This window comes from Macrotis lagotis, chromosome 5 (assembly GCF_037893015.1).
Source record: "Macrotis lagotis isolate mMagLag1 chromosome 5, bilby.v1.9.chrom.fasta, whole genome shotgun sequence".
NCBI lineage: Eukaryota > Metazoa > Chordata > Mammalia > Peramelemorphia > Peramelidae > Macrotis > Macrotis lagotis.
This window is the reverse complement of record NC_133662.1, coordinates 141455934-141480796: the sequence shown is the minus strand read 5'-3', so window position 1 is coordinate 141480796 and position 24863 is coordinate 141455934. Positions and strand designations below refer to the sequence as shown.

General features: G+C 35.9%; 1 protein-coding gene across 2 annotated transcripts in view; it reads left to right on the top strand.

Annotated features, from left to right (window-relative positions):
* Nucleotides 1–849: 849 nt before the first annotated feature.
* The window catches only part of MOXD1 (monooxygenase DBH like 1), a 119265-nt gene continuing 95251 nt past the window's right edge, over nt 850–24863 (top strand). The window contains exon 1 of one of the 2 annotated variants that reach the window (XM_074187604.1): nt 850–1184. In XM_074187604.1, coding sequence (XP_074043705.1) covers nt 921–1184 — 264 coding nt within the window. In that variant the 5' untranslated portion in view covers nt 850–920. Of the gene's footprint in view, nt 1185–18968; nt 20865–24863 lie in introns of those variants that run through there. The other variant, XM_074187605.1, reaches the window with a different exon arrangement.

The window sequence follows — 24863 nt, the reverse complement described above, 5'->3', positions numbered from 1 at the left end:
TTTGCCATTTTAGCTAAGTCACTTAACATTTTTATAACTGTATTTTCAAAACGAGGGGTGTGATTCTATGGAAGTGAAGGAGAAAAAACTAAACAGGAAATGAAGAAGAAAACTTTCTCTGTCTCATTTCCTTATGGTAACAGTTGTATTCAGTCCAGGCTCCTCCCTTTGTCCCCACTTTCCCCCTCAAACTTATTTTGACCGTTCATCACATCACTAGTTCTTCCTCTTGGTGACATTCCTCAAATAAACTCTTTCCTCTTTGCTCCCGAGAGAACGGGCCCCTACCCGCTCCCTTCCTCCCCCCCCCCCAAAGTCCTCTCTTCTCGCCCCTTCTTGCTGCCTTCACGCCCAGCGCTTTTGCTGTCTCTCCTTTTTCTCTTTTCTCCCAATTCTTGCCCTTTCTGAGTCCCCACGTTTCCACATTCGCGGACCTTGCTAAGCATCGCAGGGTTCCCACGTGGATAGCGGATGGGCGCGGCACGGGGATTTGGAGACCACCCGCTTCACTCCCACTGACGTGGTCGCGGAGCTGTCAGGTCAGTGCCAGCAGCTTCTGAACCCAGATCCTGGGATCCTAAAGCCAGCGTCCGCGCCTCCAGACCGCAAGGGGAAAGCATGTGGCAGAACAGCACTAGACGGGACCAGACGGCCCGGGAGCAGCCTGGCTGCTGGCTCTGCGGCCGCCTGGGGCGCAGCAGCGGGGCGGGCGGGCCGCGGCAGGCCGGCCCCCTCCTGGGCGCGGCGGGCGGCGGCAGCTGCTGGAGCGGGGGTGGGGGGTGGGGGGAGGCTGGGCAGGGGAGGGGACGGGGCCCGAGGGGGGAGGTCCCAAGCAGCCACCCTCCCGAGTGCCTCTCCTCCCGCTCCTTCGCTCTTTCCTCTCTCGCATTCGCCCAGGTGCCCCAAGTAGGAGGAGGACAATGTGCAGCTGGTCCCTGCTGTTCCTGTGGGGGCTGCTCCCCGGCGGCGCTCCGGGGGGCACCGGCCGCAGCTACCCACAGCGCGCGCTCCTGGACTGGGAGGGCAAGTACTGGCTGCACTGGGGCCACCAGGGCGGCACTCTTGCCTTCCGCCTGGAGGTGCAGACCCTTGGCTACGTAGGTTTGGGCTTCTCGCCCACCGGAGCCATGACTTCAGCGGACATCGTCTTGGGAGGGGTGGAGAACGGCAGTCCCTATCTGCTGGTAAGCGCGCCCCCTCCCCCGGGGACGGGATGAGCCCTCCCATCTGTATATGGGGGAGACAGGGCACGATCGGCGGGGACCAAACGCTAATGTTTGTGTATCTGTCCGGGGGTTGGGGGTCTTCTGAGACTGACATTCCGAGCCACCCCATGGGGTCCTGGAGAATCTCCAGCATCCGGCATACAGTAGGCATTTAATACTTGCCTGTGGACGGATTTATTGGACCCCGGTTCAGAGGCGCCAGTGCTCACCTTCCGCGCGTCTCATCCCTCCCCCCCAAACTATCCGCGAGCTAAGAACCTCCGCTCCGCCAGAGCAGTCTCAGTCTTGCTTGGGACAAGGCACTGTCCCTGCGGGAACGCTCCAGCCGAGTACAAATGAGGCTCTTGCGGGGTCCGGACCACAGCTTGCGTTCGTTTCCGAGGGGCAGGCTGCGGGCTCAGGCAGCCTAAAGCACTTCATTCACTTCTTTCTACTCGATGGCTTTATGTTTTTCCCTTCTTCCCGCGGCCCCTTTCTTTTAGTATCTTACTAACAACGCGCATGGGAGTTAAGGTTCTCCAGCCAGAGCTTGGTACACTGCTACCGAAGTTCTCCTTGTCGCCTAAGCCTAAGAGCTGCTTCATAGGAAGCAGAAGCATCTTTTCCTTGGCTTGCGCGTCTCTTTGGTCGGCACCACCATTCAGAAGCCTGTCGCACCTCCCAAGGCCTCACAGGTGGATGACCGCGCTCCAAGTCCCTTGACAGCCGCCGTCCTGCCAGATGGCTCATAATGCTCTTTGTGAATAGGAGGGAAAAAATGGATTCATCAGGTGATTAGAATGAATCGGGAAATTATGTCATCTGGAGCTTTTCACTATCTTCACCATCAGCAATATTGCAAAAATTACTTTTACATTCCCTAATCACAATGTACTTTAAAGTTGTTCTCTTAGTTTCCTAAGATGCTTCATTAAAAATATTAGATACTAGTCTGCTGATGCATCACTTCAGAACATTAACTGCCAGCTCTGTAAATAAAATCAGTGAATAGAAAACATGATTTATATTCACCTAAAAGATATTTCTAGATAGCCCTGTCAGAATGGATTTCCTCAGCTCCTCCTATCCTTACTAACACATTTAGCCTGAGATATGAAGGGATTCAAGAACACCTCTTTTGGCAAGAAACAACAATTAATAGCAAAAATTACTAAGCATCATTCTATTTTTAGTTTCCTGCCATTTTACAGTAATCTTTTTTTCAGAATTTCATCAGTCTTGAAATGTAGTCTCTAAAATGTAGTCTTTGTAAATAAAATGATACTTGAGAATTTCATTCTGTGAAATAAGTCATTGATAACAACTTCCTCTTGCTGCTTAGACACTAACTTTCTGAACCAAATTTTTGACCTTAAGGCATGCCTGAGCAAGTGAAATGACTTACTCTCTTGTGACAAGAAGAAGATAATGTCTCATTGAAATAAAACTTTTTCATTTTATTTTCTTTGGTATTCTGCCTTATAACTATTCCTATGTCCTTGAATGGAAAGAACAAAAGAAAAATTTCATTATCTAGATTTATAAAACAAGGTGCCCCCTTTAAAGATTAACTTGGTATCCTTCTCCTCCCAAGAAAAAAAATGAAAGAGCACACACAATTTGATAGAAGAAAACTTATTTAGAATGTTGTTTCAACATGCATAAAAACCCTAGTATATATATATATATACAAAGACAATGAATTTATATTGTAATCCCATTAAATTTAGACTATTAAGCTAAAATGCTTTCTTCTCAATTTCAATATATGTTGCATGTAGATGATTTGCATTTTTAAAAATTCAGATTTAGTGGTTCTTAATTCATAATTTAATTTTATAATTCAAACAATCCATTGACATGTAATCTGAAGAAACACAATTAGAGATCCATATTGTATGTATGGGGGGGCTAAGTATATGTATTATTAGAAAGGAAGAGGAATATTTTAAACCATTTTTTTCATTTCTAATATGTTCATTTAAAATATTAGGCTGCAACAGACCACCCCCCACACACACCCTGAGCTATAATATTACCACTTTTCTTTCTTTTCATAACAGAGAAATATGAATGAAAATGAAATTATTTTAATCAAATTTATAGGAAGATGAAGTCTCTTTTAGATGGAAAAGAAACTAAAGAAAATAAGCAGAAACTTCCTTCATGTAGATAATTCACAGAAAGTAGAATTTATGCCTTTCATCTTGTTATTCCAGGCTGAATTCAATTTTCGACATATGAAATTGAATAGTCTCACTTCTAGTTTCTTCCTTACTGGTTTGAACAATGGTTTCAAGGAAGTATAGTAAAGTAGAAAAAGCATGGAATTTGGAAATCAGTCAACCTAGGCTCTGAATACTACCCTATGACCTCACTTTTATAAGCTTCAGGCTCCTTATGTTTAAATAATGTGGTGAAGTAGATGATGATCTCTAATGTTTCTTTTTGCTCTATATCTCATTTTAGCAAGCAGCTAATGTTTAAAACTCTTTATCTTTTTCCATATCTTCTCCCTGTGTTTTAGAGAGGAGATAGGGTTTGTTGGATAAAGTGCTAGGTGGTCAGAAAGAATTTGGTGCTAAACAATCTGTCTCTCAGTTTCCCTATCTGCAGTTATTTGCCTCTGAGATTAATGAGTACTGTGTAATTATTTGCTATAATGAACTTACCAAAGATCATTGGAAGAATATCACCAAATACAGAGGAATCTAAAACTGAAAATGGTTTTGAGTAATCAAGGAGAAGAATCCAATAATAGTTTTTAAAGGGTGTCAGAAACTCAAATTGACATGTCTGCTTCCTTCATAGGTATGGCTTTAAAATTTTCTTTTCAGTATGTTTCATTTAGTTCTCATGCTTTAATTTAACCTCAGGTTTGGCTTTCTCCTATCCCCATTTTCATCTTTTGGAATTGTTGTTTTCTTTTAATGTGGTCCCCTCTGGCCATGGATGATAGCACATTAGTCTGTCAGAATAAAAGAGGCAGATTTTTTGTTTTGCCTTAGAATTTAGAGCAATGTAAAAGAGGGTAGAAGACTTGTACAACTTTAATCATTTATAGTTACATATTAAAGTCATATGAAATAAAGATAAAGAGAACAGTTGAAACGAAAGATTAGAGATAAACTTACTACAATTGTGAAAATCAGAATTTATGTTACAGAAAAGTCCCAAACTGGACATCATGAGAGCTGATACTGATACAGTTGCAAAGTGTTTTTAGAATCATTATTTATCTTCACAACAGTCCCATGTGGTTTAATAAGCCTTCATTAAAGTGTCTTCTCTCAGCCAAGCACTTGTCTTGGGCACTGTCCTGAACACTAAGAATGAAATGATATAAAGACAGTTAAAAGCATAAATGTTTATTAGATTCAAAGACAAAATTTAAATAATCTTTGCACTCAAGGAACTTCTAACTCAGGAGAAGACAGGCTCATATATGGGCATATATATGTTTATAATTAATTTTTAATATATAGGTATAAAGAAAGTAATTTTTAGTAAGCACTTGCAGGGAAGAGAAGGGGAATAAAGGGAGGGGATAAGGTTTTGTTGGTGTTTGAAGTTAAGCCTAGAAGAAAATTAGCAATTCTAAGATATATAGGTATGGAGGCTGTTCATTCCAGGTATAGATAGGGGCAATCATAATTTGTTAAATGCTTTTTCTGTGCCAGGAACTGTTTAAAGCCAAAAAGTAATCCCTGCTCTCAAGGAGCTTACATTTTGATGAGGGAGGATAACAAAGAAAAGAGATCTGAAAAAGAAATAAGTCAATAAAGAGTCATTATCATTTCTACTTTAAACAAGAAAATCGAGGCTTAGAGATCAAATAAGTTACCCAGGACCACATTATGGGGAACTGAACTCAGCTCTTCTGATTTCAAACTCATAAGCATTCTTCAGATACTTCTCAGGCTTCATCTAAAATCCAGGTTCTGGGACCTTGAAGAAATCCCAGGTTTCTTTGTTCTTATCTCTATTATTGGGCATTTGGTTAAATGAATTCTACTGTCTCTTTCTATTTTGAAGCTCTATGGACATCCATGGCCTATTTGGGCTGCTCTTCAGTAAAATTCAGATTGCTGCCACAGTATTTTTACCCAATTCACCACTTGCTCCCACCTGCCTGCCCTCCCCTCTTTGCTTGTTCATCTCTATCTACTTCCCAGCCTTCCCTCTACTTCTCAGGAGTCTGTGTGTGGTCAGCCCCATGGTTGCTCCTCCCCTATAGGAAGGAGATCTGAACTTTGCTTGGCCCATTATTTTTCAGTGGTTGCTAACCACTTTTCTTGACAGCATGGGGCCACCCCAGACAGCAAAGTGACATTTGCCTGATAGCTTGTTATAGATTTTGTATTTTTGCACATTTATAGAATGGGGGGGGGAGCACTAAGGTTTGACATTATATTCATTTAAATTAGTTTGACCCAGTTGATTTGGAATTGTTTTTGAACATCGTATATTGGACCACATGAGATACATATATTAAGATGAAAAAGATGAAACTAGAGAAGTATTCAATTTATATAATGAAGAATATCTCAATCTCACATATTATACATTGTCCTAGAGCAATGTACCTTTATTATCTACAATATGGCTAGGATTGGTTTCTATGCTGAATATCCAGGGGCAACCTTTATTTGACTTTTGTAGTTGCTCTTTAGATCTTTGCGTCAATGAATGGGCTTAACATGCTTCCATGATAGATTCATGTCCTGTCCTTGTTCCCCACCCTTATGTGACACAGAGCAACCCCACCCCCACCAAAACCACATAGCAGCTGAGGAGCCCCATTTTGAGGCAAGTGGTGATGAATGCCTGTTTTGTGTGAGTTAGAGAAGAGAGTTGCATTGTGAGGTTTGTCTGTTGCAGTTACACAAAAATTGATTCATCCTTACCGAGGGGCCATAAATCGTTAGTGAATGGGGAATGAAGCATATGTTATCATTTGTTACATCCTGGCTTGTTAGCTGTCACTAAAACCAAAGCATTTCTATTATCAGAAGTAGTCTTCAGTGGCAGCTTAATTGCTCCTAGACTGCTCATTGGGAAGTGCTTGGAATGGGATTTTAAATAACACAAAACAGGGAGCATTCTTTGTGGTTAACGATGTGCTGCTTTTAAGTACATCCCTGCCAACGGCAACAAAGAAATGTTTGGAAAGCAAATTGGAAGGCCAGCAAAACGTGAAGATGAAAAGTGTGTACCACATTGACCGAACTCAGCTGGTGCTTTGTTAAGAGATATTTCTAAGTCTTTGAATACAGCCAAAAAATTTACAAATGACAAAAGGATCCATCCAAGTTTCATGATTTGGTGTTATTAGTAATAAGTAGACACGCTATAGTGTAGCACAATGCTTCCTCTTGCAGTATTGTTCTCTCTGTCTCAAAGAATTGACTTCAAAGAACCTGACTGAATAAAGGCAATTTAGGGAACAATGTATCTGAATTGATACAAGGAGTTGAAACATTTTGGAAACCAGTAATTTCACCACTGAAAATTGGAAGGAAGAAATCCATATGCATTTCAGAGAATGAAAAATTGGTTTTTCCCCCAATTAATTATTAGTAATATGCCATCAACATTTGTGTTGATATAGGAAAAGGATGTAGGCTTCCATATATTCATGTGATACTAGAGCTAGAAGAAACCTTAGGTAGGGGGCAAGTGTTACAAGAATAGGGATTTTGAATAGGACTTTGTTTAGCAATATGTTGAGACACTGCGCTAAGCATTTTACAGTATTATCTCAATTGATTTTCACAACTCTTTGCATTATTATTATTAATTACTCCCTTGTTATTACTATGATTTTTGAAGTTTTCTAGTCTAATCCCCTATTTTTTAAATGAGAACACTGAAGAACAGAGAGAACAAGTGGCTTATTCAAGGTCACTTAGCTAATTAATGGCAGTTCTAACTAGAAACCAAGTATTCTGAATTCCAATACTTGACCTTTTTGTGTAGGGATGGGCTATATATTATAAAAGCCTAAACTCTGGAGAGAGAAAAGATTTACACTCGAAAGGGACCTTAAAGATTGTCTAATCCAGTGTTTCTCAAACTCAAATCAGGATTCTTTTATAAATTATTGAGGATTCAAAACTATGTAAGTAATATAAGTTATATCTATTGGTATTCATAGAATTGGAAATAAATCATATAATATTAATTCATTAAAATGTTAAGAAAGCCTTTATATTTTAAATAAATAATATGCAAATATGTATACATATATACATATATGCATATATATTTTTTGGAGGGAATAAAATATTTAGAGAAAAGAGTGGTGTTTTATATTTTTTTGAAAATCTATTGAATGACTGGTTTAATAAAAGAAAGCTGGATTCTCATATCTGTTTCTGCATTCAATTTGTTGCATTGTCATTTTGTATGAAATATTTTAAGAAAATTCAACATCACCCAGATATGTAGTTGGAAAAGAAAGAAGTGTTTTACTAGGCAAATGACTCCTTAATCTTATTATGAAAATAGTTTTGACCTCACAGACTCTTGAAAGGATCTCAGGAACACTCAAGGTTTCACACATTTTACTTTGAAGACTACTGGTCTAGTTCAACACTCATTTTATAGAAGAAACTTATGCCCAGAGAATTTAAGTTATTTCTTTAAGGTTCAAACAGGTATCAGGAAAGCTAAAATTCAGATCAAATTTAATGCTATTTCTATTATAATTGTTATCTTTACTAGATATGAATGTTTTATAATTGCAAATTGCTAGCAAATATGAACTATAAATATGTCTATAAATTAGTCATATTGAATATCTAGCTATGATACAGCAATTCATTATCAATGGAATATTTTTTAAATGATGACAGGTAGAGAAGAGAGAAACAATAAAAATGATTTTATCCAATGACCTTTGGTAATCTGTATTTTTTTTTAGTTTTTTTGCAAGGCAAATGGGGTTAAGTGGCTTGCCCAAGGCCACACAGCTAGTTAATTATTAAGTGTCTGAGACCAGGATTTGAACCCAGGTACTCCTGACTCCTGGGCTGGTGCTTTATCCACTGTGCCACCTAGCTGCCCCGGTAATCTGTATTTTAATCACAATTGATAATTAATCTCTTCTAGTATTTGGGAGTTAATTACAATTTTCTGGAGATGCCAACTCCAAAATTATCCTGCTCAGAATAGCAATTGTTACACAGGATCTAAGAGATTATTTAGTTTATTCCCACTTCATTTTATAAAATATAAACACCAAAAGAGTCTTCCCATGGCCAGACCTAACCTTTGTAGACTGTAGGTGATTAATAAATGCATGGATCTAACAAATAAGGAAAACCAGAGTAGGTTGTCCAGCAGCAAGCACATAGATATTTAATCATAAAGTTAAGAGAAAGCTGACCCTTCAGTCCAGCCTTTCTTAAACCATACTTATTAAGCATTAGCTTAATGAGAGTCTAGATTTTTCATAAATGTCATGCCAACTTATTCAACTCATTTTTAGAAAGTGGTAAAAATTGTCATGAAAATTGTAAATGTTTTCCTTTTTATCACACATTCAAAAAGAAGTAGTGTGCTCTTCTTGCTCTTCCTTTACCATTTGTTAAATATGTATTTTAGACACCGATGGACAGCGACTAAGTTAGAAAATAATAACAAGGTCATTGTAACAGCATGGACTTACAACATCGATCATAGTTTTCTGAAAGTTGTTTTTGCGAAGTTCACTACTGTATATATACTATGAAACATCAGCTGGCATGAGCTTCAAAGAATTCACTAGATGTAGAGCATAACAAGCTGTCTGCCTACAAGAAATATAATTAAGGCTTTCTCAAATCTATGTGTAAACTACAATGTTCTTTCCTTTCTCTTACCATGATATTGTTTATATGTATGTTTGGTAAACTACAAGTGTCTCTAACTTTGATCTAACTTGCCAATGACATTTATAAAGGTTTGTTTTTTTATTAGCAGATAAACATTTTCTCTTGCTTTGTCTCACTTTCTCATATATGATGGCTAAATCTTGTAGTAATACACGCCTTAGAGCTGGAAAGGATGCTAAACATCATCTAATCTTACTCATTTTACAGCTTGGAAAAAATCAGTCTTAGAAAGGTTATGCTACCCATGATCAATTAGGAAGTGAATAGCAAAACTGATGCCATGGACCCACTTATGTATTCCCCAGTAATCATGCCACTAGTGAATTCAAACTTCCCCTGAGCACTGACTTCATGTACACTGGCATCCTCTTCCTCTGATCTTTCATCCTTACACCCTTGTAGAAGTACCTTCTATACTCCCTGCTTTCCAACACCCCCTTTATCTATCTATCATCTATCTATCTATCTATCTATCTATCTATCTATCTATCTATCTATCTATCTGTCTCTGTCTGTCTGTCTGTCTGTCTATCTATCTATCTATCTAGATATCTACCTATGTCTTTCTGTCTACTGACCATTTCATATTTTTGGTGTGATAGTTCCAATGTATAGTGGTACAAACAGTTCTAACTTTTCCTACTTTATATATAAGTAGACTCTTCCACAGACCTCCATATAAATGTAATGCAAATTTGTCAGGTGATATGGGGAAGGGAGGGAGGGAGGCAGGAAGGGACCATGAGAGCAAGTGGAGGAACACTTTGGGATTAGCCATGTGGAATCAGAACTGAGAAAAACATGAGGCAGACATGTAGGGATTCAACACAGGCAGAGACAGGAGAGGACAGGTAGAAAGGTGGGGGATAGTTACAGACATGTGGTACGTAAGCATGGACAGAAGATATACATGTTTGTTTCACATTTGGAAAATCTGAAAGTTCAGAACTTCAATATAAACACATGTCTTCTTCCCCTGGAGGTACTAATAAGCATTGAAATGGCCCAAAACTAAAAAAAGCATAGAAAAGTTACTGGGGATTATCTGTCCATAAATATTGGAGAATTAACTGTCCAGGTAAGAAATCAGTCAGCATTGTCCCAGATTTCCACTTTCCACATTTATTTTTATGTGGGAGTGAGAGAACTTCAGTTTAAATTAATACATTGTCTTATATTTGGATCTCCAATAAATTCTGAAAAAAATCTGAAATAGAGGGGAAAATATCTATGTGTAATGTTCATCTTAATGGCTAAAGTCTTTTGGAAAGACAGTATAGGATTCAAAAGTATGATATTTTTGACATACTTTCCTATGATACCCAAGAGCAAGTTGGAGAGTTGTGGATGCATAGCAGTACAACAATCAGATTTAAAAAAGACTTTGATTTATGGACCAGTGTCAATCTAAAAGAAGGTATTTGATGTTATGGCAAAGGGTTCTGACCCTTGGTCCATCCTATCACAGTGTCTCAGCTAACACTTTTATCAGTAACTTGGATAATGACATAGAGAATATATTTGTAAAATTTTTATTGAAAAAAGGTGAGAGGAATGACTACTTTTGGTTGCAAAAATAAAATTTTTAAAGGTTTTTTTAGGTTTAAATAGCAAGTTTATTATTAAATGATTAAATTTCATGGGACAACATATAAATTAATTTTTTTAAAAAAATGAATTATTCAAGCATACTTGTATGGACTAACTAAATGTTACTAGGGGATATTTAGCTTGGGGAAAATTTGAAGGGGAAGGGAAGTAGATCACTTAATCAATCAGTAAAAATCTGCTAGATATAATAGTTATCTTCAAATATTTTAAAAAATTAATAAGGACAGTTCACATTTAAAACTACATTAAGACTGAAAAGGGAATTTACAAACGTTTATTTTATAACCAGAATAGAATTAGCACAAATGGATAGAAGCTATTTGGAAATAGGTTTTGACTCAGTCTAAGGCAGACTTTTCTAATATGTTGCTTATTTAGAATTGTGATCTTCTTGTGACAGAATAATCTCCTGGTTGCTAGAAATCACCAAACAGGGGCTAAATATATTAACTTTAAGTGAGATTATAAAGAGAATTCCTGAAAATACTGGAAGGTTAGTCTAGACAACCTCCAATGTCTTCTCTAATTCTGAATATTTTATTCTAAGAATATGGAAATCAGTTTCAATACCCCCTTTTCTGCATCTGTGGTTGTTAAGGAAATATATTATAGGGGAGACAAGAATCTACTAGTGAGATGTGAATGAATCTAATTTCAAATGAATCTTAAATGTTAACAAGGTTAGATCCTTGTACACAAAAAAAGGCTTTTTAAAATTAATCTTTTCTAACCCAGCATGTAATATATATCATCTAGATATTGGGGAAGGAGGTATATTGTATGACTAGATGATGATAAATCTTGGCAATAAATCATAGAGAACTTATAGAAGGTACATTTGGACAAATTATGGAAGTTCACATTTCTCTTATCTTCTGCTAATCAAAATTCCTTCCTATTATTGGATGATCATTGATAGATACTGAGGACCAAATTTAAATGAAAAAAAAAAGTAAAAATGGAAAAAATTTAAGAGTTGAAGAGAATTAATCCTTTAAGACAGAGAAAGGTTCTTGGATCATTTTTCATGGAATTTTATTATTAGAAAAGACAAAATTCCAGGCTAATACCATTTAACCTAGCATATTAATATGTTTAAAGAATATTAAATATATGAGCAAAATCTAATGAAGGAATGTCAAAAAATCATGGGGGAAAGCAAGGAAGGAAGAAGGAAGGATGAAAGGAAGAAAGAAAGAAAGAAAGAAAGAAAGGAAGAAAGAAAGAAAGAAAGAAAGAAAGAAAGAAAGAAAGAAAGAAAGAAAGAAAGAAAGAAAGAAAGAAAGAAAGAAAGAAAGAAAGAAAGAAAGAAAGAAAGAAAGAAAGAAAGAAAGGGAAGGAAGAAAGAAAAATTTAAGGAAGGAAGGAGGGAGGGAGGAGAGGAAGGAAGGAAGGAAGGGAAAGGGAAGGGAAGGGAAGGGAAGGGAAGGGAAGGGAAGGGAAGGGAAGGGAAGGGAAAGGGAAAGGGAAGGGAAGGGAAGGGAAGGGAAGGGAAGGGAAGGGAAGGGAAGGGAAGGGAAGGGAAGGGAAGGGAGGAAGGAATGAAAAATTTGAAAGGAAAAGTTTTAGACTTTGACTACAAAAGCAATCTCACTAACCCACTGTTTTAATTCAGTTCAGTTCAAAAAAACATTGTCTACTCTATGTTAAAAGGAATCCAAAGATATAAATTAAACACCTCCTGTATTCAAGAATCTTACATTCTATTGAGAGTATATAACCAATAAAAAGATAATTAAGGATGAGAAAAATTGGAGGGACCAAGAAAACCTTTTTCAAGTAGGAAGGGACTGAATTGAGTCTCAAAAAAGCAAAGAGGAAATATATTCTACCTAGACATGAGTGAAAGTCTGTTCAAAGGTATTTAGGTGAGAGACTGAAAGTCAAGCCTGAGACATAGTTCAAATTAAAGTCCAATCTGAGGGAATGAAGGAAAATCATATGAAAATATAGAAAAGTGTTGCAGCTAGATGGCAGAGTGGATAGAGCATCAGCCCTGGAGTCAGGAGGACCTGAGTTCAAATCTGATCTGACACATAATAATTACCTAGCTGTGTGACACTGGGCAAGTCACTTAACCCCACTGCTTTGTTAAAAAAAAGAAAAGAAAAGAAAATTTAGAAAAGGAAATAGAGTTAAAGTAGGAAGGTAGGAATAAAGGATGCAATTTTTTTAGGGGAAAGGTACAGTTTTATTCTGAAAAGGAAGCATTTCTAATGTCCATCCATCTTTGCCTCTCAGACAACTAGTGATGTGAGACTACAGTGTAGGAGAGAGAGCAGGTTAACTATTACAGATTAACATCTAGAGATGTTAATTGAGCCAATGAGTCACGTGTGATTGTCTCTTTGTCTGTGTGTGTGTGTGTGTGTGTGTGTGACAGACAGGTAATCAGAGAAGTAGATGAAAGAGAAGGAGAGGAAACAAGATGAGTTCAGATGATCAGAAATTAATAGAAAGAGGCTCAGGAAAGAAGTGTCAATGAGGGATACCTAGGTTTAATGGTAGCACATGAAAGTTGATCCAGAAAATAGACTGAGAAGAAATAGTAAGGGAAGTAGGAAAACCATGCTAGAACAATGTTACAGAAGGAGAGAATGTTAAGTGTCAAAATCTCCAGAAAAGTAGAGAAAGACAGTGATTGTGAAAAAAAGGTCATCAATAATAAAGATAGCATTGGTAATTTAGGGAAGAGTGGTTTCTATCATGTCATTGGACTTGGAGACATTTGGGGAGGGTTCCAGAAAGTAATCAAAATTGAGACTTAATGATTGTTTAATTGAAGTCTACTAGTGGTTATTTTAAAATTCTTCTGGTACTTCTCAAGTTCTGAAATTCTTTCAAAGAGTTTCACTGAAAAGTAAAGAGTATGGGATGATAGCATGAAAGGAATAGCAGTGTTGAAGATATTTTAACTATGGAGAACTGATAAGTAGCAGGGAAGAATTCAGTGTTTAAGGAGAAATTAAATTAGAGAATAGAATTTCTGCTAAATCATATGTGCAATGGGCATGTTTTATTTCAAAATTGAGCATAATGTCTATTTCTCAGGAGTATTTGGGCTAGTCTTGGTATTTTCTCAGATATTTCTAATCTAGAGGATTTAGATTGACTATTATGGAATAGGGCACTTAGGTGACACAACAGAGAGAGAGAGAGAGAGAGAGAGAGAGAGAGAGAGAGAGAGAGAGAGAGAGAGAGAGAGAGAGAGAGAGAGAGACAGTGAGTCCTTGGATTCAGGGAGACTAATTTTCCTGAAATTAAATCTGGCCTCAGACACTTATTAGCTATGTGACCCTGGGTAAATCATTTAACCCTGTTTGCTTCAGTTTTCTCATCTGTAAAATGAGCTGGAAAAGGAAATAACCATTGTAGTTTCTTTGACAAGAAAACTCTAAATAGGGTCATAAAGAGCAGAGATAATTAAAAAGTAAATTATTAAACAATAATTAAAAACATGATAAAATGAACAAAGAGTTAATCTCAGAGTCAGAAAGACACAGGCTTAAAGTCTTGCCTCTGAGATCTGTTGACTTTGTAACTCTGAGCAAGTCATTTAACCTTTCAATGCTCTTTATATTTTTCTAAAAGTACAAGTTGCAGAGAAAGTGCCAATCTGAACTTTTCTGGAAGAAGTTTCCTAAACTTGGAACCATATATGTCATTGAAATCACAAGTCTAGTCTCTCTCTAGCATGAGGAATTATGTGACATAGTGAAATGTGACATAGGAAAATGAATTCAAATCTTGCATCAAGTATTTCCTAGCTATATGATCCTGGGAAAGTACTTTTACATAGTTTACTTGGTTTCCTCATCTGTTAAATGGGAATAAATGATAATAATAATAATAATAACAATAATAATAATGCCTAGTGCAAAGGATTGTGAGGTTCAAATGAAATTTATAGATATGTAATTATATATAACATACTCATATTATAAATGTACATAAATAACCTTAAAGGGATTAATAAATGTCTGCTATTATCAAGCAATATGCTTCTGTACTTTAAACCCAGAAAGTTTCCCTTTCATCTGTAGTTATCTCTCTATTCAAGTAGGATACATCCCTCCCATTGTAGCCTCTCCCAAATTTCAAAGATTTTGAATTAAAGAATACCTTAATGAAAATCAATGTACTATAAGCCTATGGACATTTATGTAGTAGAGGAAATTAGTTGGTTTAGTTGTAGATATGGTGTTTATATGCTTGATTGCTAACTTTAGAATTTTTCAGGATCAAAGATTCTTCTCAACTTAGAGATATTTACTATTGCCATTGTCAATATCATCAAACAATAGCACACTTTAAGGAAAATGGATATTAAAAACAACAATCTTTGAAGTAATAAAGCTTTTGAAATATTTGTTTTTAGAGCCCCACTACCTGCACCTGTTGAAGTATATGATCACAGATGGTAACATTTATTCTTTAGGTTCCTACAGCAGCTGTGCTTATAGTCTCTAAGGCCCAAACAGGGTCTATTTGCAACCCTTATTACCTTCTCTAAGAGTTTGTACTTTATTCTACTTGCCCCCTACATTGGTCAGAAAATTTCTCTAGATTTTGTATTCAAAGTAGAAGTCAAGGTGTATGAAAGACAGCTTAACAAGAGTTCTCATTAGTACCATGGATAATCAAGGCTATTATTTCTTATCTTGTTTGCATTTCCATGATATAGATGTCAACTGGCTTTTCTTTGGTTCATTCTAATTTTCATTGTTAATTACTTAAACAAAGTTTGAAACCTCTCATGCCAGACTATTAATTAACTTTCCAATTTTTTCTGCTGTAACTCATTTCTTTTTTAATTTTCCTTCTGGCTCTCTCATTTAATTACACATAAAAACTCATGACCTTCAAGCTTTTGGTACTTCCAAAATGGTAGGACCAGGACAAAGACTAATTACTTCTCCCCTACTCTGAGCAAGAAGCGATACCTATTGAACTTAGCCACTATCATTCAACTGGGGAAGCTCTGATGGTTCTGAGTGACAGATCTGCAGGGTCCTCTTTGACTTGCGATTCCTAACCCGGTTATTCCTCTGCAAGCTTTATACTGAACTAGAATCTGGAACTGAGACCTTGTTCTACTCCTGGGGCCTGCCATTTTATTGCTACTTGTCTTTTGAATTTGCTTCTCTTTTGGTATATCCATCCCAGGTTTATGACCTGCCATCTTCCTGATCCACCTTGGGCATAGGTTGATTGTTCAGTTCACCTTGGATCTGTGATCCAGGACTGGGTGATATAAAATATGGCTGCCACTTTTTTACTGTTAAAGATTATGCTATAAAAAAATTAGGAGAGAAGCAGATAATCTACCTCTTACAATTTGGGGTAGGATATGTATTGTTTAGTAAATTAGAGAGAGGCAATTATATAATATCAAGTAGATATTTTCACTACATGAAACTGAAAAGCTTTTACACAAATTATAATGTATGAGATTAGAAATCAAGTGGTTAAGTGGAAAAAAATTTGTATCAGAGTTTTCTAATAAAGGTGTGGTATCCCAAATATTTAAATAATTTGCGTGCATGCATACACATACCTATACACATGTGTATATATACATAAATATGTGTATATATACATATGAATATAAGTATTTACACCATTCTGCAATAGATAATTGGTCAAAGAGAAATATAAGTCAAAAGAATACTGAGGTTTCACTTCACATCCTTCAAACTGGCAAAGATGACAGAAAATGGCAATAGTCAGTACTGTATTGGTTCCAGTCCACCACATTATTGATTGAGCTATGAAATGGAACAACCATTTTGGAAAGCAATTTGAAATTAAACAAATAAAAGTGATTAGCAATGGCCATACCCTTTGAACCAAAGTCACTGTTACTGGGCTTAAACCCCTGGGAAACCATTGATAAGAAGAAAAACCTCATACAAGTGAAAATATTATCTTATTGTTCAGTTATGTCTGACTCATTGTGACCCCATCTGGATTTTAGAAAAGATACTAGATTGGTTTGCCATCTCCTTTTCCAACTCATTTTACAGATGAGGAACTAAAGCAGAATTAAGTAACTTTTCCACACAATTATGAAGTGTCTCAGGTCAAGTTTGAACTTCAGAATACCTGGCATAATAATAACAAGTAATAATAAGTAATAATAAGAACAACAAAAATTAGAAACAAAATAATTGGGGAAAGTTAAACAATTTATGGTATATGAATGTAATTAGAATATTTCTGCACTGTAAGAAATGATACATGTGATGAATATAGAGAAAGATGGGACAAAAATCTATGTAAACCAATGTAGAGTTAAGTAGAACCAAGAAGACAAAACTACACAATAACTATATCAATTTGAAAGTGAATGGAAAAAGCAAGCACTATTAGAATTATGAAATATGACAAGAAAACCTCAGTCTCTTCACATGGGAGGTTCACAGTATTATACATTGCACATTTAAAAATTTTTTCAGTGTGTTATTTTTTAATCTTTTTTCTATTCTTTTAGCTGATTTTGTTTTAAATTAGTTTTCCTTATATGTGATGACTCTGAGTGGTACTGGGAGTGATTAAGATGATGTAAAAATCAGAAGATATCAATAAAAAATATTTTTTTAAGAAATTTCACTCCTTGAAGTCATGAACCTTTTTTTTGGCTTGTATTTGTAATTTCATCACATAGCAGTGCTTGACACACTGGAAGGACTTAATAGATGCTTATTGACTTGACAATTTAGAGAGTAGAAATGAATCCTTTCAGGCCTATTATCTTCTTCAGTAGGAAGGAAACCACTTGAACTTTGTACACTATCAGTATTTCTTGGTCCTTGCAGAAATACAAATCATAAATTCTGCATTTTTTCTGCAAAACTTTCTTTGTCTTATCCTTAAAGTCAGTCTGTTGTCTTCTTTTTGCTCATAGTTAATCTGTTTGACAACTGGTTGTGATTTTTGCCATACCTTTTGATTTTTGTTCCCTAAGGACTTGTGTAAGGAGAGTCAGTGGATCTGTGATTTCACTGATAAAGGGAACTTGAGGTGAGGAAACTCCTACTTATGCAAGTTGTACTTTCTCTGGAACTTATGGTTTTAGGGAATTGACAAGGGAATAGAAAAATTAGTGAGTAAGTAGCAAAAGATCATATTTAAACAGAGGACTTTTTGTAGCCCTGAAGTCAATCTCTCTCTCTCTCTCTCTCTCTCTCTCTCTCTCTCTCTCTCTCTCTCTCTCTCTCTCTCTCTCTCTCCTTTACACCTGTGCTTCTTGTGGGGTGAGGGGAGGGAGGGTGTGTGCATATATGTGTGTGTGTGTGTGTGTGTGTGTGTGTGTGTGTGTGTGTGTAATTTATTTAGAGACCATTATTAAAATAGAACATGATTTTTCATTACTGTCTTTAATTTTTTATTAGTTTATTTTTGCCAGTCCTTAAAAATGATAAAGAAACAAACCTTTGTAGAAGTTAAGGCTTAAACAAAAATTTGGCTATCTAATTAAATTTATCTGTATTTTCTCTTTGATAATCTCTAGATATCTTTTGATTTTGTTTTAGTTGCTTGGATTTCTGTATTATTATCAACTTTGAAATTATTAAATCTGATTGATTTCTTCCTGACACAGCTTAGACTAGCTTTTCTCAGGGAATGAAATTTAAATTTTAGAGAATGGGACATGGGTGGTTTTGGACATGTATCAAATGGGGGCAGGTAGATAAGGCCTGGTTGAAGTGCTGTAATGGAATCTACTTGAGTGGAGAGGAATTAAGAAAAAAGAAATGGGGAGGTCAAAGACAAATTTCACCAAGTATCAACAAATCTTAACTTTATTTTATGCATGAGAAAGAAAGAAAAAGTTCTTTTCCTTTTCTTCCATCTTGCCTCTCTTTTTCTTTTCCTTGCCACACCCCACCCCACCCTCACAGCCTGAAAGACTTCCTGTTCATTACATCCAGAATATAGACTGATAATGTTAATAAAATAGTGTTGTTTAAGTTACATAATAAGCCAAGTAGTTGTTTTAAGGAACCCAAAGATCTGGATTTTTGGACTGGAGGAAATTAAGGCTCCATTATGATATTATTTATATATAGGAAAATATGTTTTAGATGACAAATAACAGACTATAAAAAAACTTTTGGTAATCACCCATCCATTCATAGGGAATCACATATATATATGCATATATAACATATATATATATATACATATATATGTACATACTTTACTGTCTTTTTCAACTAGGAAAAATTTCTGCTTTCATTTGTTCTTCTAAAATATCTAGTAAGAGTTCTAATATGAGATTATCTTCCAATGATTAGAAAAGGAAGGAGAGGTTCAGTCATTGTGACAGCTTAAAATGTGAAATGATGCTAAGATCTGTCAGTCTTTTATTTTGTACTTTTTAATTTTTACCCAGTTATTCATAAATAAATTTCAACATTCACTTTTTTTTTTATAACAAGGCAAACGGGGTTAAGTGGCTTGCCCATGGCCACACAGCTAGATAATTATTAAGTGTCTGAGACCTGATTTGAACCCAGGTACTACTGACTCCAGGGCTAGTGCTCTATCCACTATGCCACCTAGCCGCCCCCCAAACATCCACTTTTAAATTGAGTGGAGAGGGGCTCTAAAAGGTGGGAAAGGAATAATAAAAACATTGTGAAGTCAAAGACAATTTCACCAATTACCAAAGATCTTAATTTGATCTTGTGCTTGAGAAAGGAAGAAAAACTCTTTTCCTTTTTTTTTCCATCTTCCCTCTCTTTTTCTTTTTCTTGTCACTCTCCACCCCACCCTCACAGTCTGAAAGACTTCCTGTTCATTACAACCGGAATATAGACTGGTAATGCTAACATAATAGTGTTGTATAAGTCACATAATAAGCCAAGTAATTGGCCAAGTAATTCTGAATTCTCTCCCTCTCTCCCATCTCAACCCCCCTCATTGAGAAACCAAGTTAATTATATAGGTTTAAAATGTATAGTCATGAAAAACTTTACCACAACAGTCATGCTTTAAAAGTTAACATACCTCCCCCAAAGAAAAAAACCTCAAGAAAAATAAATTAAAAAAAAAAACTATGCTTCAATCTATATTCAGATACCTTCTGCTTTATCTTAGGTTTGAATATTATCCTTTATCATAAGTCCTTCAGAGTTCTCTTGGGTCACACAGTATTGCTGAGAAAATCATGCACAGCTTATCAGAAAATCTGTAATTCTTGAGTTCGCCTTCAATATTTCATGTTTCTTCAAAACTGAGACATACATTTTGGTGCATTGTTGGAAGCTGTTGGTGGAGAGGCAGTGTGATGAGAGAGAAGGAATACTGGGACATGGTATCAGATGACTTAAGTTCAAATCTTGTAAAGATTGTGTCAATTTGTTTTGCTCTAAAAGATCAAGAGACCTATCAAAGGAAGGAGTGGGAAGAAACAATATATTCTACCTCTCAGTTCATGTGGATCAGTGCCTTAATGTGCCATTTTGAGATGACAAACTAGGCACTATATCTGAAAATATTAAAGAGGATTCTATGAAGATTTAATAAAAACAAAAAAAATTAAAAAGGAAGAGAAAACTTTTAAGAAAGGTAACCTCTGGTTTCTTACTGTCTATTCCTGAGTTCCAAAAATAGGTCTAAGAAACTTATAAAACTGAATTGAATTAGATGAATAGTTCTAAGGCATATTTTTCAACTTGTTCACTTAACAAAAGCAAGAAAATCACACCATTTGGTTCAAACTCAAATCAAACTTTAGCTTGAATATGGCTGACCTCTAGTCCCATGTCAATGAATTTTTCTCTTTGCATTTACATCCTTTGTATCTTGTGGAAATATCCTGGGTTCATGGAAAATGTCTGAAGTAGTATCTATACAATGAGTTCTCAAATTATTTTAAAACAAGAATTTATTATTTGGTGAATGCTATGTAAAATGTTCAAATCTAGTCTTAATTAAATTTTTTTTACTAAATATTGAGGTATCAGCTATTTTTAGTAAAAATCTTTCTCATTGGACCCCCATTGCTCCTGATTGATGGTTAAGTAATTACAGTGCCTTTCAAATAATTGACTTCTGTCTTTTTAGATGCTGAGCTCTCAGCTGTTTGCAGAGAGTGAACTGAGGAGGACTCTTCAACCAGACCAGTCAAGCACTACCCTCCATTCTAGACAAAGAATCCTTTGTAGGTCACATTACAGAAAACTCTCTACAGTGAATATTCAAATACAATAAATGCTTTCTTTGGTCATTATAGGTACTTAAGTTCTTAGGTGAATAGACAGTGATAACATACTAGAAATTACTAGGAAAAAACAAACAGAAGTCATATGTTTCATCTTGATTGAGAACAATAAAGCCAATAAAATTGTCATGTGATTAGATCTATTGTCAAAACATTCATATTTTGGATATTGGATTTTATTTGGATCACTGAATGAAGAATTCAGAATTCTGAGTCTCGCCTCTATCATTAATTTACCTTCTGACACTGGATAAATCACTTTAGCTCTATGGACTGCAAATTCTTAATTTGTAAAATAAGAGAGTTGGATTATGAACTTTAAGGTCTCTCCTAGGTCTAACTGTCCATGAAAAGTAGCCAAAGTAGTTTCCATATGCTGGCCCTTTGGGCTGTTAAAGATGAAATATCTTAAAGCATCTCAAGGTGAAATTCATAGAAGGGGGAACTAGAGAACCAGTCCTTAATGATGATAGCGTCGGAGTTCAGCTTACTTTTTAGTAATCAGATTAATCAAATTACTTTTTAGTAATTAGTAATCATTTTTTCACATCAGAGATTTGAATAGAGACATAGCTGATATTACTTTTGGCATACTTATGTTTGCAGGTGACAGGCATCTAAGAGTAGAATTAAGAACTTTTGAAGGCAGGGATTATTTAGTTTCTCCAACAACTAGCAGACTACCTTATAGAGTTGTTTTTGTTTGTCCTTCTCAAAGATGACCATGACATCAGGACAGTGATACCATGTCATGCATGTGAATTAAATTTCATTATAAAATGAAAATTAGAGTTAAGTGAGGGGAAGCTGTGCAGTGTCACCAGCCTCACTTTCCCCTTCAGGGCAACCTGGGTCCAATGACCAGATATGAATCAGAGGGACTGGAGATGGCCCTGGATGTCAGGTAATCAGGGATAAGTGATTTGCTCCAGGTCACATAGCTAGAAAGTGCCAAATGTCTGAAGTCAAATTTGAACTCAGGTTTTCTTGACTTCAGGGCTATTACTCTATCCACTGCACCATGTAGTTGCCTCTTATAGTAGGACTTAATAAATGCCCATTCAGTTGAATAGAATAACTTGGAAATAGAATTGGAATCCAAGGAGATCTTGAAAGGTGGAAGCTATGGGAAGAAGTTAATTTTAAATTTAATAAGAGTAACCTAACTTCATGAGAAGTAGCCTCACTTAAGCAGCTGCTCTCAAATTCAAGACCTGAATTCACTCCTTCTGACATATTGCCTATGTGATATTGGGCAAGTTACAGTATATTAGAAGTGGATGTATCTCTTAAGCAACTTATTCCAAAGTCTGCCCATATATAATCCCATCTAAAACATTCATGACTATATTTGACTTCATATACTGGTGGGAAAATGACCACTATCAACTAAATATTTCTCTCCTAATCATTCCTTTATCTCAAAAATTTATTTCTTCTTTTTAGAGTTTTCCTTTGGAAAGATTTATTTTATTATTGTTAGGGTTTTATTGTTGCTATTATTTTCTAACCAATGTATGCATTACTTTAAGTCAGTGATTTAAGGGCTTCATTTATTCTTATTGATTGTCTAGGCTTATTACAATCAAGGAAAAATGTTAATATCCTAGCTGAACTTAAAAGTTTTCTTTATTTCTGAGCCATAATTGTTGCTAGGAAATCCATTCTTATTACCCCTATGTATATATTATTTAATGATTGCTAAATAAAACTAAACTTGTATTTTTAACTTAAATACAATGATTTTTGTCCATTTTTGAAGATCAGGACATCAGGGAGATGATTCCATGACAAGCAAATGAATTGGATTTAAGTGAGGGAAGGCTGTGCTAAATCACCAACCTCACTTTCTCCTCCAGAACCATCTGGGTTCAGTAGTCAGATATTAATCAGAAAGACTGGAGATGGCCCTGGATGTGAGGCAGTTAGGGTTAAATGACTTGCCCAAGATCTCATACCTAGTAAGAGTCAAGTGTCAGAATTCAGACTCCAAGAACACTGCTCTATCCACTGGACCACCTAACTGCCACCTGACTGCCCCATTTTAATACAATAGAGACTAAAGGAATTTGTGATAAGCAGGTAGAATTTAACATAGTATGATAGAGGTTTTTAGGTTGCTGGCAGATATGCATGATTGTGAAACAAAAGTGGAGTGTGAATGCTACCCTTAATTTTTACCCCTAGCTTATTTGCCTACTAAAAAAAGGAATACTTTGGAATGGGGTGATTTTCCTTATTAGAACCAGTATTCTGGTTTTGTGAATTTGGGGATAGTAGAATCTATGAAATAGATTTTTGTGGATACATGATCATACTTGGGAGTTAAAAAATAAATTTTTAAGTCAGAAAATTGCTAAGGACCAAATATATTGTTAATCTTAGAAGAAAACTAATCAAGACATTTAATCATAGCCTAGAGACATTCTTGGCTTTGGGGTAAAGGGTGATAACTAATAATCCTTGGCTATGTGTTAAAAAATCCTTATTTTATTTCTGCTAGTGAGGATATTTTCTAACCATTAACAGCAACTGACCCTGAAGAAGATAGATACTTGAAGTCTCGAAGAAAATAGAGGGAAGTCAGATGTCCATGAGACCAGTGAAAACATCAATAGAGAAAAAATTCTAGTGCGGGAAGTCTTTTCTAATGGAAATAGTGTCTCCCATGGAGAACATGTAATTGAGTTATGGGTTGACAGTTACATCTCTGCATAATTGGAGAAAAGAGTTGCTACATGGTGCAGTAATTTGTGTGCTTTGGTCATATATGCTCTTCTGAGTCCACACATGTGATCTGACCACATACTTTTTCTATATATGTATCTCCCTCAATGGTGTCATGGTATATTGTGATGTAGTATACAGTATATTTACATGAGAAAAATGTTTTTTCACTTTATTTGCTGTTTGATTAAACAACTTTAACTCTGAACTAATGTGTTCAATTAACTGGTAAAAGCAGACCCATTGACGTGGAGGGGCTCATGAAATATTGTTCTGACTGGTTATTGAGCCAAAAAATAAAGAAAACTTTATGGGGGTAGAAAGGTATGGAGAGGGCATACAAATCATATGTTTTATTGTTATTTAATTTGTCTTTACTATTCATTATTTTTTCTATCTTTTTTGTTATTCTGAACTTATTAATAATAAACAAACATAAACATTTCCATATACATGGAATGGTAAAAAAGAATTGTATGTGAAACCAAATATCTTTATTATATATGACTTTCATTTTTAAACAAATACAAGAAATTTATCAAGGCTATTTCAAAGCTTTCCTGCTTTCTCCCAAACTCTTCCTTTTCTTCTTTGTGCTCTTAAAAATGCTAAAAGATCCTCTTTTATTTCTGTATTTTTGTTACTACTCCTAGTTCCATTCTCAAATCCCTCCTAACCTCCCATTAAATAAATCCTCCCTTATTACAAATAAATATGTTCAAGCACAACAAACCCACACATTTTTAAGGCCAAATATATCAACCTATTCTCTATGGTTCCTGCTTCACTGTTGGGGGTGAGTTTTATGCCTCATCATTGGTCCTCTGGGTTAGTAATTGGTTATTGCATTGATCAAAATTCCTAAAGTTTTCTAAATTGTTTTTCTTTTGTTACACTGCCATAAAAGTACATGCTACACTTTTGGAACTTCTTTGGATCTTTCTATCACTTCCTCTTTCTCTGGGAAACTTATCCCTGGGAAACCTCAACAACTTAGATTCAATCAACCTATTACTTACATTTCATTTGTATCCTCTATCAATCTAATCAAACCTTTTGCTGGATAGCAGGGTCATGGGCTTCAGGGCCTGTGTTAAGGAGGGGCAGTCTTTCTCCCTACTGGCTACCCTGCTTTTGAATTTTTCTAGAACTTTCTCCAGATTTCTCTAAAACTCTACCCTCACCTCAAATACTACCTTCCCAACTCTGTTT